Genomic DNA, 15,084 nt, shown 5'->3' with positions numbered 1-15,084 from the left:
AAAAGTTTCAGGTAACACACTGTCAGTGTGTTAGAATGAATGTATCCTCAGAGATGAGTATAACCATGTATTACTGAACTATGACAGTCTACAACAGGTTCATAGTCGATGTAACTGAGGTGATGTATTGTGTTAAGTCAGAACTTGAGCAAATGTAGTTACTCCACCCAGTAACAATAATAGATTAACACAATGTTTACAACTACTTTTGTTACACCATGTTTTCATTTGTTGTCAGGTCATGGTAACCATAGGGAGCACTGGGTGGAGTACTACAAGTTACCTAAATAGAATGTAAATTCCATGTCCTCACCTTAAAACCCATATCCACCTATGCACTGCCAGTGTCTGGAAATAAATACCAATTTGCAATCAAACAATGTGAATGATATATTTATATAAGGAAAAATAATGTCATGGACATTTTCTAAGAACCAGTGCTTTAAAGTTTAAAACAGACTAACTTTGGTGTAATAAAAGTAGCAAGCATATGATTTATAACATATATGGTGTAATACAAGAGTTTCCAATCTTATTCCACATGTTAATTCAAGAGATCTTGGCTTTCAATAGATTGAGGTGTGGATTGTGTTTGGTTGAAATGAAAACCTGCCACTACACAGAATAAAATTGGACACCACTATTATGATACAAGGCTTAACTTGGCTTCTTATTTACCAGTTTACTTATTCGCATTTTCCGTTATACCCTAAAAGATTCAGAACATACTGGATCATGTAGATGGCATCATGAAGCGCAATAAAACAATATCAAGAACTTTTAGTTTATATTTAAAATAATAATAATAATCAAAACTAAACATTCTTGATATTGTTTTTAAGCTACTAGGAAGAAAATATATATATATTCATATATATATATATATATATATATAAAACACACAATAAAATACAAATAAGCTATTGCAGCCAGCTCAATTAACAGTTTTTTCATCAAAACATTTACAGCATTTGGAAGACACCTTTATCAAGAGCAACTTACATTTTTATCACATTTAATGCAATTGCTGTATTGGGCCTTGCTCAGGGTCTAACATTGGCAGATTTGAGATACAAACTTGCAACCTTCCAATCCATGTCCCACATGTCCAACCCATTAGATGGTAGCTCAGTGGTTAAGGTGTTAAACTACTGATCAGAAGGTTATGGGTTGAATCCCAGATCCACCAAGCTAACACTGCTGGACCCCGAGAAAGGCCCCAACCCTTAGTTGTATAAATTGTAATAAAAATGTAAGTCTTTATGGATAAGGGTGTCTGCTAAATGCTGTAAATGCAATCAGTAGTTCAATGCCTTAGCCAACAGGCTACCCCATCCAAAAACATTGACTGCAGCCTCTGTGTATTTTCCTCATAGCTTTCTTAATCTTTGGCCGACATACCAAGAAGTTTAGGAGACTTGTACAGCATACAGCCTGCAAAGTCACTCTAGCCAACTCTCCTTCCCTGATAAAATCATTGGTCTCCCTTGCTGATGTTGTTGCTTGCTACAAGTGATCCCTGTGTAGATGATATTACCATTAGCACCTTGATCATGGTGCAAGCAATAATATACCTCTGCTAGCATCAACTCAATATGTGCTCTAGGCTTCCTCTTCTCTGGCACTGTGAGCATACTGGGGTTTTCACTATACTAGAGGTTGGATGTGATGGGAACGACATAAACCCTCTGTTTTGAAAATATTCAAAATTACTCAGCTTTTCAGAATTCAGTTCACAAGATTTTGTATTTCATTGTTTGCTCCCATCTGATCCAAATAGCCTGCTACCAAAGCAGGTTAAAGCTCTCTCGCACCCACCACTTCCTTTCACTTCTCACCTTATTGTAGAGATTACTCTGGTTTCAGTGAAGTCTCTAAACAGAAACATCCCTTTTGCCTAGGTAACAATGAACTCCATTGAATGACCGCAGAAAGGGAGTGAAAGCTTGGCCAGCAAATCCATTCTACAGAAATCTTGTAGTATATCAGAAAACTGTTTACTGGCTAGTACTATTTTATGTGTCTGTCCTTTATGTGTGTGTCCTGACAATGTATAACATTGTCTGTTATAACTTGACTTGGATCTTGGGATGCCTGCTATGAAGAAACAGAACCCTTCTATCTGCATCCAGCTGAACTGTCATCACCATGTTCTTTGGTTGACTAGTTCACCAACACGTACCATCCCAGCTCCAAGACTGTTGAGCCAAATGCCCTCTCCTGCCATCCTAGCCCGTTGACAATCCTGCATGGTGGGAGTAACCAGGTGGGTAATTGAGGTCATGGTTAAGGGGCTTAGAGCTCCGAACAAAACCTTGGCAATGGATCTGGCCACTTATTTGTTTTTAATACTGTTTGTTTCCAGGTCTTTTACTGGGGTCAATCCTAGTTGACTTAGGTTCCAGCCATATCCTAGACCTACTGAAATGGCACTTATGGTGTTTGACCCTGCTTTGCTCAGCTAACCACAAACCCGTGCCTTGATGACCACCATTGTACCCTTGCACACAACCTGATATTTTCCTGTATTTTAATGGTCATAGGTCAAGTATTCAAAATTCCTTAAGTATTTTTTTCCATACTGAGTATTTATACAATCCATTAAGCATATTTAAATGCACTTTTTATGTTTTGAAACAGCAAGGTCATAGGCGTTCACTTCCAATGCCTATATAGTGAATAGCAATTCACTGCGCCATCTACATGCGTGAGATGGTAAATGCTAGCTCTTTTAAGGTTGAACTTCAGTCTACTGTAATAATATATTCATTTTATTTGTAGCCTTTTAGTGAATTTGTAATTATATGTTGTAATTATATGTGAATTACATAACTTTATGTATAGATGGCAGCATTGTATCAGTTTTAGGTACCAATATCAAAAATGTATGGGTTTCAATTTATTTTGGTGGTTAAAGGTTTCACTTCAAACAAGTAAAAAACACGTGAATTCACACGACACTAAAGTCATCGACCTCATCAAGGACGGAGACTAATCCTGCCTACAGACAGGAGGTTAAAGAGACAGCTGGCTGTCTGGTGCAGTCACAACTAGAAGCTCAGTGATGATAGCAGAATCCAGGAGGACGCAATCTACCTCAGGAATAATGAAATGTTCCCCCATTACGCAATAACAATGTGCAATAATCAATAATCTTATATTTATTATTATGATGGATTTGTAGAAGGCAACGTTTTGTTTTCCTATTTATGATTATTATTAGTATTTATAATAATAATAATAATAATAATAATAATAATAATAATAATAATAATTATTATTATTATTTATCCTAGTACATCCCTGCATCTCATTCTATTCTAATCTGTTCTATTCGATTCGATTCGATTCGATTCGATTCGATTCTGTTCTGTTCTGTTCTATCATCTATAGCATATAACTACATTTAAAAAAAAATCTCAATTTTTTCCCCATTTTTTCTGTCTATTCGTATTTACATACGGGTATTTCTTTTTTTTTTTTTTAATTCTCATTTTATATATATATTTTTTGTCCGTGTGTCGTCGTTGTCGTCTCTGTGTACTGTACAAAATTCCTTGTACTTGGCGATAAAAGCTCCTTTAAGATTTAGATTTTCGAACTTTTACGACCATTACTTTGTCGAAAGCTCTCCAGCTTGGGCGTGTAGGGGGTTGACGTGCTCAAATCATCCAATCAGAGAAGAACTGTGATGACGCGTAACTCCAGCAAGTTTCCATGAATAAATCTCACAGAACAGTAAAATGCCATACGCGCAGCACGTAGCCTTAAGGTAACTACCGTCTCGGTCCTTGCAGAGTATTTTGTTGATTTTTTTTTAGCTCCAGTCATTGTTATAACTCCTAACTTATCACTAGAATCGATATATTTTAACATATAAACTCGTTTTGATCTACATTAAAGATGAAGGGTAAGTTCATAAACGGGGTTTCCTCATCACCTTCAATGTCTCTGGGCTTATTGGTGACCGAGAACGAGCTTCATGTTCAGCCTGATACCGAGTCAGCCTGCAAAGCTATACGCGCAGATGAGCCTGACCCTGAGACCAAGCATAATGCGTATCTGTGGTGTAAAGAATTTCTGCACGGGGCCTGGAGGGCCATTAAGGAAGAGGATTTTCAGATAACCATAATCAGGTAGGTTGCTTTATGCGCATTTCTCGGGCAATAGTCACCAACATACCCTTATGCAATTAGGAGTTTATTCTTAAAGATCTTTATAGATCAGCAGATCTTTAAGTGCATTTTGCAATGCGCAGTAGTATTGCTTCTTTTGTTACTGTGTGTGTGTGAGCGCGCGCGCGCGTGAGTGAGTGCGTGCGTGTGCGCATATATAAGGATTATAATTTTCCTTGTGTCTGACAGAGGGGGTCTCAGCAACAAGCTGTTCCTCTGCGCAGTACCCGAGGATCAGCGAAGCATTGGGGACGAGCCAAGGAACGTGCTACTTCGCATATACGGAGCCATACTGCAGGTGTGTTTCCCACTGTCTGATTTAATTATGCATGGCATGATTAATCATTGTGCACCACAAACCCAGATCTACTTTTACACTGGGAAGATCACCTAAATGCGTAAGACGTGTCCACACACCCCAGGAAGCTAGCAATTACCAAAAAAAAAAAATCTCTTCAGGTCTGTACACTCACAAAATGATTGGATACATCAATGAAAGTGCAAAATGAATCAACTAAATTTGGTATGTTAATTCTTTTAAACTCCATGTTACTCCTTTCGGTGCAAGTTAATAATTAATAGGTAAGCTGATATGTGACTGTTGGTGTTGTCCAACAGGTTCCTAGCCCTGTTTCTCCACTACAACATACCCAAATTAACACATTAGTTCATTAAAAAGACATTCATGAGGTAATAAGGGTGGTTGTAGAGTAGAGAGAATAATATTATAACTTGCAGGGGTGTTTATGTGTTGTCATCTTACCACTGTTTTACGTAAATGCACATATTTAAATTATACTTTATATTGAAGTGATCTCACCCAAACTTTGTACTAGACTGTAAATTGTTTTTATATATCTAAAATAATAAAGGGAGTGTGTACATGTTTTATATATGTATGTGTAAGGGAGAAAGTTTGTATGAGAGCTTGTCGTCTGCATGCTGGTGTTTGAATGAGGAATGCCGTATTTTGTTGGGTGATGTACCTCCATGCCTGTACCTGCGTGTCTTCTTTGCCGTAGGCTTGCCCAAGGAGCGTGCCTTGAGCATTCTTGTTTCCAGGTGATCCACCATACCAGTCACGGTACAGTATTAGATCCCAGAAGCTACAGCACTGTCAGCCAAGTTCTCGCCATTATGTCAAATACTTAACCCTCTTGACATTTGACCCTTTTATCTGTTGCTCTGTCAGAAATATTCTCTACCACTGGCTGCTGTCTATAAACAAATTCTTAAAATGTATTAAGTAACATTCACAAAACCAACAAGAAATGCAAATCTAGCTTTAAATACTACTATATAGATCAAAGGTATCCAATCATATTCAGAAAGAGTTGTTGTAGGTGCAGTTTTTTACCCCAACCATAAAGAAGCTCCCGCTTCATTTGAATGAAAACCTAAACCCACACCCGCCTTTTGTCAATAAGATTGGACACCCTTGATAGTACCAAAGCTAGAACCCTAGCCTGTTTTCTACATAGAAATGATTACTGTAAACTTGGTAGGTGCTAACTAATCCTGACCCTAATCTTATCTCTCACTCTATTTAAATCAAATACTGAAATATATCTACACAAATCTGCCTGAGGCACATTTTTTATTAATATTTGTACATTCATTGGAAGAAGTAGTGTGTTACACCATGGTTACCAAATATCTTAGAAAGATACATTTATTCCTTCTAAAACAGCTCTTGGATTTTAGTTCTTAACAGCATTTAAAGTGTTCAGTCAGTCTGCTGGAACATTGTTAGTAAATTCGTGATTCAGAGAAGGCCCTGGCTCACCATTGGGAAGACTCATGCCTTTCAAAATCAGTTATAAATTCCTAACTATTGAGTATCTGGAATTTCTAAACTCTCTACGCTTGCATGACTATAAAACATATATTACTAAAAATGATACTTTTCTATAGTAGCGTTAGGTATGGTAGAATGTACTAAATCATAATAGTTATAGATTTTTATATTTGAGAGAACTATTTCATTGTCTGTTGCAACCTCCTTCTCAAGATCCAATGGCTGTCGAAAAAAGCTAAGAACAACAACACTTTGTGCTCATGGTTAGCTTTTTGCTTTATCTCTTATTAATAGATGTCCTGCAATAAAGGAGAATCTGGACAGTCAAACACAGAAAATCATTTTCAAGTAAGTAACACGTAGCAATAAAGCTTTAATTTTTAAATATTTGCATGCATCTTAAGAATGGCCCTTTAAACTACACATCATTTTGAATCACATGAGCCCACTGTGCATCACTCCTGTGACTCATCCATATGTAAATATGGTGTGTCACAGTGGCATTCAAAACTAAACATCAGAAATACAAGAATACAATGTCATTGTACTGTTTCACTTTAAATTTTGAGAAAATGCTAAATTCCCATTGCTGTTGGATGAAATTACCCTTAATATTTTGATGATCTTCAGTTTCATCACAAGACATGATTTTGCCTTTGACCATAAAGGTTATGTTTTTCCATAAACACGCTCTGAACTTTGGTGATTCATTTTATTGTGAGGCTGAATTGAATCAACTGAATCAGAAGCCTCGATATAAATTAAGAGAACAATCTGTGTGTGTGTCTTCCATGCATGTCAGTTCAATTTGCACCTCAGAATTTGCATGCTTCTGAAACAGACTGTGTTTCCAAAGTCTGTCATGTTTCTTCTGCCCTTCTCAATCTCCATAAACATAACCCTTATTTATAGTCAAAACACAATGCTTGATTGTTACTTCTTACTGCATGTTGTGGTAAACTTTCATCTTAACAAGTGGTTTTATATGCATGCGTAATCCAGTTAGGGCTTGTGTTCTATGCGCAGGGAGCAATGGAAAATCCCCCACACTGCTGCCCTGCCCTGAAGACACATGACTGCTACTGCTTAGTCATAGAGAGTGACAGAGGGAGGGAGGAAGGGAGGGATCTATGGATGGACAGGGAAAGAGAGAGAGAGACAGACAGAGAGTGATCAGATAATTGAGGGATGAACTGTTGCTCAGGGGGAAAAAAACACTGCTCATTCATACAAACCAAATATAGTTCTTTTACCCAGAGATGTTTCCTTACATATTTAATCCAGTTACTTACAGTTTGCGATTGTATATAGAAATAATATTGCTGTAGAAAAGCTCAGCTAAGGTATAATGAATAATAGGACTTGAGCTTGAATTTATTCTGGCAAAAGCTAAATCCACCACTTCAATCCAACTCAATACTGAAGGGATTCTCTCACTGCAAATGAGAACAGAGCTAATTAAAATAGTAGGGTAGAATCTGGTGTATGGTTGCCTAGTTTAAAAAAGTTCATGTTCGTAATTGTGTGTGTGTGTTTGTGAGTTTATTTATGTCATTTATAGTAACTTTATAGTAAACTAAAGGAAGCTCATCTAACAGCAAATGCACTAAATGTCATTTCCCAGGTAAAGAACAGAATCCACACTGATAAAAGTTCCAACTGAAAGAAGTTATGGCAATTGTTTGTACATGACCTTTGGGTGGTGGTTGGAATTTCTAAGCCATGATGACTATATAAGTAAATAATTTCAGGTTAGTGTTGGAGGTTAAATTGTATCAGGTGTTGTGGGTTTGGGCCACATGTAAATGTGTGTGTCAGGACTTGCACAGTCGCACTTACTGACCTTAGTACTATAAGGTTCCATGTGGACAAATATTGAATTCCATATAGAACCTAATAAAACTAAGGCAATGAAGAGTGACACACACTTTGCTCAGCCTCTATATTAATCTAACAACAAGATAAATATTGTCCTGTAGATAAACGTTCTGGTATGTATGCCATATAGTAATTATTATATCGTTATCTTTACCTGCCTCGTCTGGAGTGTGAATCTAGAGGAAACCGGCACACGGCTGATGGTGACTCTACAGTTAATCATTTATTGATGTCTCCTTACATGACAAGCCATTCAAGTGAAATTTAGGTTTACAGAGTGGCTCTAGATTTGAGGAAGTGCAGTTTCCATTTATGCTGGACTTGTCCAGGTTTTCCTGTTTTGCTTAGTTGAACAGAACAGGATGTTTTCATCATATTTACCGGCAGTCACAAACTGCAGGTGGTGATGGTAGTGGTGGGGTGCCCGGGGAGGGGTGTGTGGGGTGTGTGTGTGTGTTAAGTACAAAGTTTGACATGAATTTGTACAAACAAACAAAAGAAAGTGGATTATTTTTTTGAAGTCTACTCCCTATGTTGTAAAAATGTGGTTACTTGGTCTGTACAGGGGACAGGAACCGAGCGTCCCGGTCACTCAAAGATGCCAAAATAGCAAAACGGATTAGTGAACATGAGCTCACAAGAGCAATGCTATTCTACTAATGTAGAACTGGTCTATGATCATGAATTCCTGTGATGACAACAACTACAACAACAGCAAAAAAAGATAAGATAATATCTATTTACAGCAAATAAAGTTAGATAATACTGGCTGGTGCTTGTTACATAAACACAGTGTTGGTCGAATGGAATTTTCCATTTAACAGCCTGTGACTATCACTGTGCAGAAATCTGCATTGTCTTTGCAGAAGAAAACTGCCTTTATTACATGAGAGCCACATAATGCATCTTTTCTAGCCACAGACCGTAAAGTACTTAAGTGTATTTATCATTCAATTCAATGAATTAAAAAAAAAGTCATCCTTAGTTAAGAAGGCCTGAAAACCAGAATCATTTGGCAAGCTGAGCTTCTCTCTTTACAATCAACTCCCTTGTTTCTTTAAGCTGTTACTTTTTTAATGATCTCAACTTGGTACACCAACTTCACATGCGATTATTACTTCCAACTGAAAAAGCTATCATTATTTTAAAATTATTGAGGAATTATTTATTTCTGCAGGGAGCTGAGGCGATGGTCATGGAAAGTGTGATGTTTGCCATCCTGGCAGAGAGGCAGCTTGGGCCTAAGCTCTATGGCATCTTTCCCCAGGGAAGACTGGAACAGTATGTTCCGGTAAGTCTTACGGTATGGCATTTCATTGATCAGGCAGTGCTGGTGTTGGTGTATGTGCATGACTGATGAGGTGTTTTGCTCATATTTGTAAGAGAATCTAAGAAATTGTAAAAAATTTTATATGCCTATATGAGCATGTGAGCTGGCCTATTCAAATGCACCAGCTGATTAATTTGAAAGGGACTGTAGTTTAAATGATGGCAAAATACAGTATGTTGTCCAGCTATCATTTCAAATCATAACTCAGTCCTACTTATCTTTCCCCACAGAGCCGCAAGCTTACCACAGAGGAACTGGGAGATCCTAGTTTATCTCCTGAGATTGCAGAGAAAATTGCTAAGTTCCACAAGATGAGGATGCCTTTTAACAAAGAGCCAAAATGGCTGTTTGGCACTATGGAAAAGTGAGTGTCTCTCAACAGTTTTCAGTACTTTCAGCAGTTTATCATATTCTGATATCGCATTATACATTGTCTCATTTGGGAGCAAGCAGTAGGTAAATAATAGATTAACCATTACCTTTGTGTGTTACTTCTGTCACATCAATGAGGTAAGCATTTTTCCTAAATGAATCCTGTAACAGTAAAAGCCAAATATTGAAAAACTATCAATAAATGTTATCTAGGTTTTACTCAGATAGGGTTGAAATGCTTCCATAATGGCTATAAAAGAGAGTAACAGGCTGCGTGATGCATTCAGGGCAGTAAAAGAGAGTAAAAAACTGTGGTTCAGTCAGCATGTTGCAGAGAGATTTGAACTGTTTGATGGATTACTAGTTAGTCTGCCTAAAGTGCAGTTTTAATGTATAATTAAAAAGGATTATGTAACAATTGCCAAATGGTCTGGTCAGCGATTCTTAATTCAGTGCTTTTGCCCTCTTCCCCCTAGACAAACGAAATTTTTTTTAAATATTAACACCAATCCCACCAATTTAACAATTCATGGAGATTATAGAACTTGGATTATTTGGCTCAAATGTCTTTGTAGGTGTCTGCTGGCTGAAACAGAACACAAAGTGTGAACAGGTGGGAATCCTCAAGTATTTGAAAACCTCTGTAACTGGCTGAATGTTTATGGACTAACTTTTTGGCTTAGAAATCTCTTGTCTCAAGGTCATTCATTGGCTTTTCCCACATTGTAGGTACATGAATCAGGTGCAAAGGCTGACCTTCACCAGAGAGATCCAACTCCATAAATTCAACCAACTTATGAGCTACAACCTGCCTCAGGAGATGGAGAACCTCAGGTAAAGAAAGGAATAAAATATGTATTTATGGACAACCAACACTGATTCTGAACTGTATTATTATAATTACAATTGAATGAACCTTTGAGTGAGTACTGCTATTTTACACATGAGAAGGTAGATTATCAATGTATTTGCAGGTGTCTCTTGGAATCAACCCCATCTCCTGTTGTTTTCTGCCACAATGATTTGCAAGAAGGTAAAATAATGCTATATAATATAAAAAAATTGCTATGTAATATAAAATGTTACATTTTAAGATTTCTATAGTGTTCCTTTTTTAGTTTTCTTTTAAATATTTCATTACTGCTTACAGGAAACATTCTTCTTCTAAGTGGCCAGGAGAACATAGAAAAGCAGAAACTTATGCTGATCGACTTTGAGTACAGCAGCTACAACTACAGGTCTGTGTGTCTAATTGTAGATTTGATTACTCAGTCTCCTATGTGCGCGTGAATGGTTAGTTTGTGTTAAATGCTTCAATTAAAAAAATTAACTACAAGTACAAAGCCATATGGTTTATTTTACTGGATTTTGGATAGCAAAATACATAGCACATTCCCTGACTACATGACATTAACTTGGATACAGATCACTGGAGTAATTAACTTAGTAAATAATAATATTAAAAAACATGGAAATAATATGTTGATCAGTTTGATCTGAGGCATTCTCCTTTGATTAAAACGCCTGGAGAGAAACACTCTCTTCAAAGAGACTTATAGACATTGAAACCTGTGGTAGCCACCCAACAGGCCAGCTAAAACATTTTTGTCACAGCTTCACATTCCCACATATGTTCCAGGACAAGATGGATTGGGTTTCATCCAGAATCCATGGATACCCATTTAACTCATATCCATTCTATTACATCCATTTGGATAGAGTTAAAGCCTGAGAAAAGCCAACCATTGGCAGACATTATTTATTTTCTCAGCTTTCCATCCAAGCTGGTCTCCTGGGTCATGAAATCACACAAGGAAAGTTTTATAGTTTCAGTACAGCATTAGAAGCAGGAGTGAGCACAGCCTCAAAACAAGTCAGATGGGTCTTTTGTTTGGTTTCCACAGCAGCTGTGAGGCTCGCGTGAAAGACCTGCTGAGCTTTGGGTGCTCTGCCAGCAGATTAGCACTTTATCTGGGCCCATGAACACTTCAATAGCTGTTTGTGATTGCTGAAATATTACAATCAGAAACTATTTTAAAGTAAACTGCAGACTGTGCATTGTTTGTCATTTTAAAGGAGCAACTTTTTGTCTTACAGAGGATTTGACATAGGAAACTTTTTCTGTGAATGGATGTATGACTACAACTGTGACACACCTCCGTTTTTCAGTATCAATACCAAGAATTATCCAACCAAAGATCAGCAGGTATGAGATTTTAATGACAGGGTTGCCAAATTAGGTTAGTGTAATAAGACTCTGTGATCTAGAGTATGGAGTAATGGAACTGTGAGCAGACCTGTTCTAAAGTATGTCATTACAGTGAATACACATTTCTATATCTTTCCATTTAGATGCAATTCTTTCAAAGCTACCTTTCTGAATATGACCCTGAACTGGCAAAATTGAGCGAGGAAGATCAGCTAAAAATGAAAGAGGATATGTTGGTGGAGGTTAACAGGTGAGCATATTTCCTTTGCTAGGATCTGTTTTTCTTTATTATATTAGATTAACAAATATTATCTTGCACAATTGATTATGGATGCCAAGTCACAGATTTTGTTAATTGTTTAACAATTTAAAGAAACATGCTTGGTTTTTAATTGTTTAAAAGCTGTAATATACAAACAGGGGATAGATGAACACATTTCTTTATTCGTCTATGTATATTGACACTAAATTGAGAGATGCCCTCTCTGGGCCTCCTTCTTACTGTACAGAGGCATCTGGAGATTGTGCAACCATTTGGAGCTTGTCCAAGAGTGAAGCTCACTTCCAGGAAAAGGCCTCAAATAGGTTTCGTAGCTTATCATCAGTCACATGGCTTCCACAAAATGTGAAAAAAATCTTTCTTTTGTCTTAGGTTTGCCCTGGCATCACACTTTTTCTGGGGCCTGTGGTCCATAATTCAGGCGAGACTATCCACAATCGAGTTTGGCTACATGGTGAGTTTCTGTATTTAATTATGTTTATACTAAATAACCTGCATTGCTTTTTAGACAGTAAATTTGTAAATTGTAATAAAGTATGTTGCTCTAGAAATAGAGCAAAATATTTTAGTAATAAAACACAGTTGTATGTACACATGGTTACTGCAATCATTTCTGACAACCCTGAACAAAGTTCAGTTGTTTATCAGTTCAGGTTGGCATGACAGGGTGGCATGAGTCAAAATGGGTATAAAGTTCATGCTGACATGACAGCAGTACAACACAGTTTAGATATATTTACAGATTAATCAGAATATCTACCAGGCATGTTGCTTGTCTTTCACAATCTTCTTTGTTACCTCTCTCTGTTTTTTCTCCCTCATGCTCACAGGACTATGCCAAAGCCAGATTTGACGCATACTTTGAGCTGAAAAAGGAGCTGGGTATTTAAAAGCTGTGTTATTTCACAAGGGACAGTGAACCTAAGACGAGCAGAGTAAAGACTGCAGACCTGGATTTTGAATTTGATAAAAAGCAGCTGCTTTGCTACTGTGATATTTATATGGTGCTGCATGGTCTAAAATCGACACTACTCACCTTTCCATGGCCTAACGTGTTCAACAGTGTACCATGCTTTTTCTCAGAGTTTATCTCAGTGTTTCAGCTCCAAAAGCTCAACACATTTACCTGATTCTGAATGCTTGTAGGCTTTAAAGAACGAAAGAAAGAAAAATGCATATATGTAAAATTATCATTACAGTCATAGGTGGGCTTTTGAAGAAAAAAAATAGATAAAACTACCAAACTAACACTTAGAAGCTAGACTCTACCAGATTTGGTGGAAGAACTTCAGCCCAAAGAGCAACGTGTGTTTGCTTTTGTTATGGCAGGTAATCTCTGCTCCATTATCTTTACAACCTGTGCTAGGTTAATGTGAAAAAGTGAGGTTTACAAGCATGGACCTGAAGCTATAGAGTGGTACAACAGACCAAACTCATTTGGCATGGTGGATTTTCAGAGCTGTGAGACCTGTATACACTCATCCAAATTTTTTGTGTGAAGCCTTATTGTGGTTTGTTTACCTCTCTTTCTCTACTTGAACAGCTACTAGAATGTTTGTTTTTAATGGGTGTAGGTCATGAGGGTAATAGTGTGAAAAACAAATACACTGTGAGACCTGGCCACATGTGTATACTTGGGAAAACATGATGAAGGATGTGATCTGATTCAAAATTAAGAACTGGACTTAGAAAAGCTAGTTCTGTTGGTCTACTGGATCTGTTTCACATTGTGGATACAGTGGTGAACTAACTCATGTTGAAATTTGTGATTTGTAAATTGTAATAAAGTATGTTGCTCTAGAAATAGAGCAAAATATTTTAGTAATAAAACACAGTTGTATGTACACAAAACTCATGTTACAAATTAACAATTCTTCCATTATTTCATAGTTGGCTTATGTGATCTTTTCTCCACGAGATAAATTATTTTTTACTTAGTTTTTTCAACTGTGTAATAACAGTATTTTCTCATTTTCTCTGCGTTTATTATATTCCTTTATCATTTCCCTGGTATAAGTTAAACTGTGATAATCTTTTAAAAATATTTTACAATCGTAGCTCCTTTTTTTAAATATAACATTTGTTATATTTGTCTGCAGATGTATGGTATAGTGATGATATATTTTTATTTTTAACATTGCTGTGAGTGTCACTCTATACGAGTCATATAAAAAGTATTTCTATATGAAACTTTGCTTTTTTTCCTTTAATGGAAGAGGTATTTTTCTTAATAAGAAAGTGTGTTTTGTGAGGGGATTTAAATATTGCTAATTCTTTTTTCTTTTACATCTTAACTGTGACATGTAAATAGCTTTTGTTTGTTTTATACCCAATGTTTTGATGCTGTAATTATTCATATTCTAGCAATGTAATCACAAATTTCAATAAAAAACAAAGGGTCCAATGGAAAACACAGTTGTATATTAGTGAATGTAATGATAAATTAATAATTTACTTCAGTTTTAAACAATATTTTGTCTCTGACTTCATCATGTACAATACTACAGGGGAATTCAAAACCAATCTATAGTTTGATCCACTGTTTGCTCTTTTTGTATTGTAATAAAAGGAGAAAGAAGCTTTTGAATTTAACATGAACTAACCCTGTTCTGTAGTGAATGCTTTGCTCATGAACTATAAATAAAAGTATGCAGAATGATTCAAGTTTTACATCTCAGTCATTCATGTCCATAATGCTGGAATAAACAGACTACAAAAGATTAATAATATGTCATAATTCAATAACAATTAAACTAATAAGTAAGTAAAGATTGTATGGATTCACTTATTCAGTCTTCCATTTAATTTCTTTCATTCCTCAATGTATTTTCTATTTATTGCCTTATTTATTAGAAAAGTAAAAAAATATTTAAGATTGGTTTATGGTGATGGCTACTTAAAGTGTCGGCAGACATTTAAATGGGTTCAAAACTTAGTCTCAAATATAAACTCAATTTGTTTTAAAAGCTGATTACGCAATTCCTTTTCAAATCAAAGAGAGGTCTTTTTTTCATTTTCAATGTCAGTTAACATGTTATAGCT

The 15,084-nt window shown here is 36.4% G+C and overlaps 1 protein-coding gene across 2 annotated transcripts; it reads left to right on the top strand.

Annotated features, from left to right (window-relative positions):
* Positions 1-3,645: 3,645 nt before the first annotated feature.
* chka (choline kinase alpha) lies at positions 3,646-14,701 on the top strand. Of its 2 annotated transcripts, XM_060877879.1 has the most exons (13): positions 3,646-3,772; positions 3,904-4,136; positions 4,365-4,473; positions 6,268-6,321; positions 9,029-9,142; positions 9,412-9,545; positions 10,283-10,387; positions 10,528-10,586; positions 10,704-10,791; positions 11,651-11,759; positions 11,906-12,012; positions 12,415-12,496; positions 12,873-14,701. In XM_060877879.1, exons 2-13 carry the CDS (start codon positions 3,904-3,906, stop codon positions 12,930-12,932), a joined length of 1,254 nt encoding a protein of 417 aa, XP_060733862.1. In that variant the 5' UTR covers positions 3,646-3,772; the 3' UTR covers positions 12,933-14,701. The 2 variants fall into 2 exon arrangements, with proteins under 2 accessions (XP_060733862.1, XP_060733861.1); XM_060877878.1 differs by lacking the exon at positions 3,646-3,772 and having other exon boundaries at positions 3,779-4,136.
* The last annotated feature ends 383 nt before the right edge of the window (positions 14,702-15,084 follow it).

This window comes from Tachysurus vachellii, chromosome 9, assembly GCF_030014155.1.
Source record: "Tachysurus vachellii isolate PV-2020 chromosome 9, HZAU_Pvac_v1, whole genome shotgun sequence".
Taxonomy (NCBI): Eukaryota; Metazoa; Chordata; class Actinopteri; order Siluriformes; family Bagridae; genus Tachysurus; species Tachysurus vachellii.
Note: the sequence above shows the minus strand (reverse complement) of the source record. Positions and strands in the feature narration are given on the sequence as shown.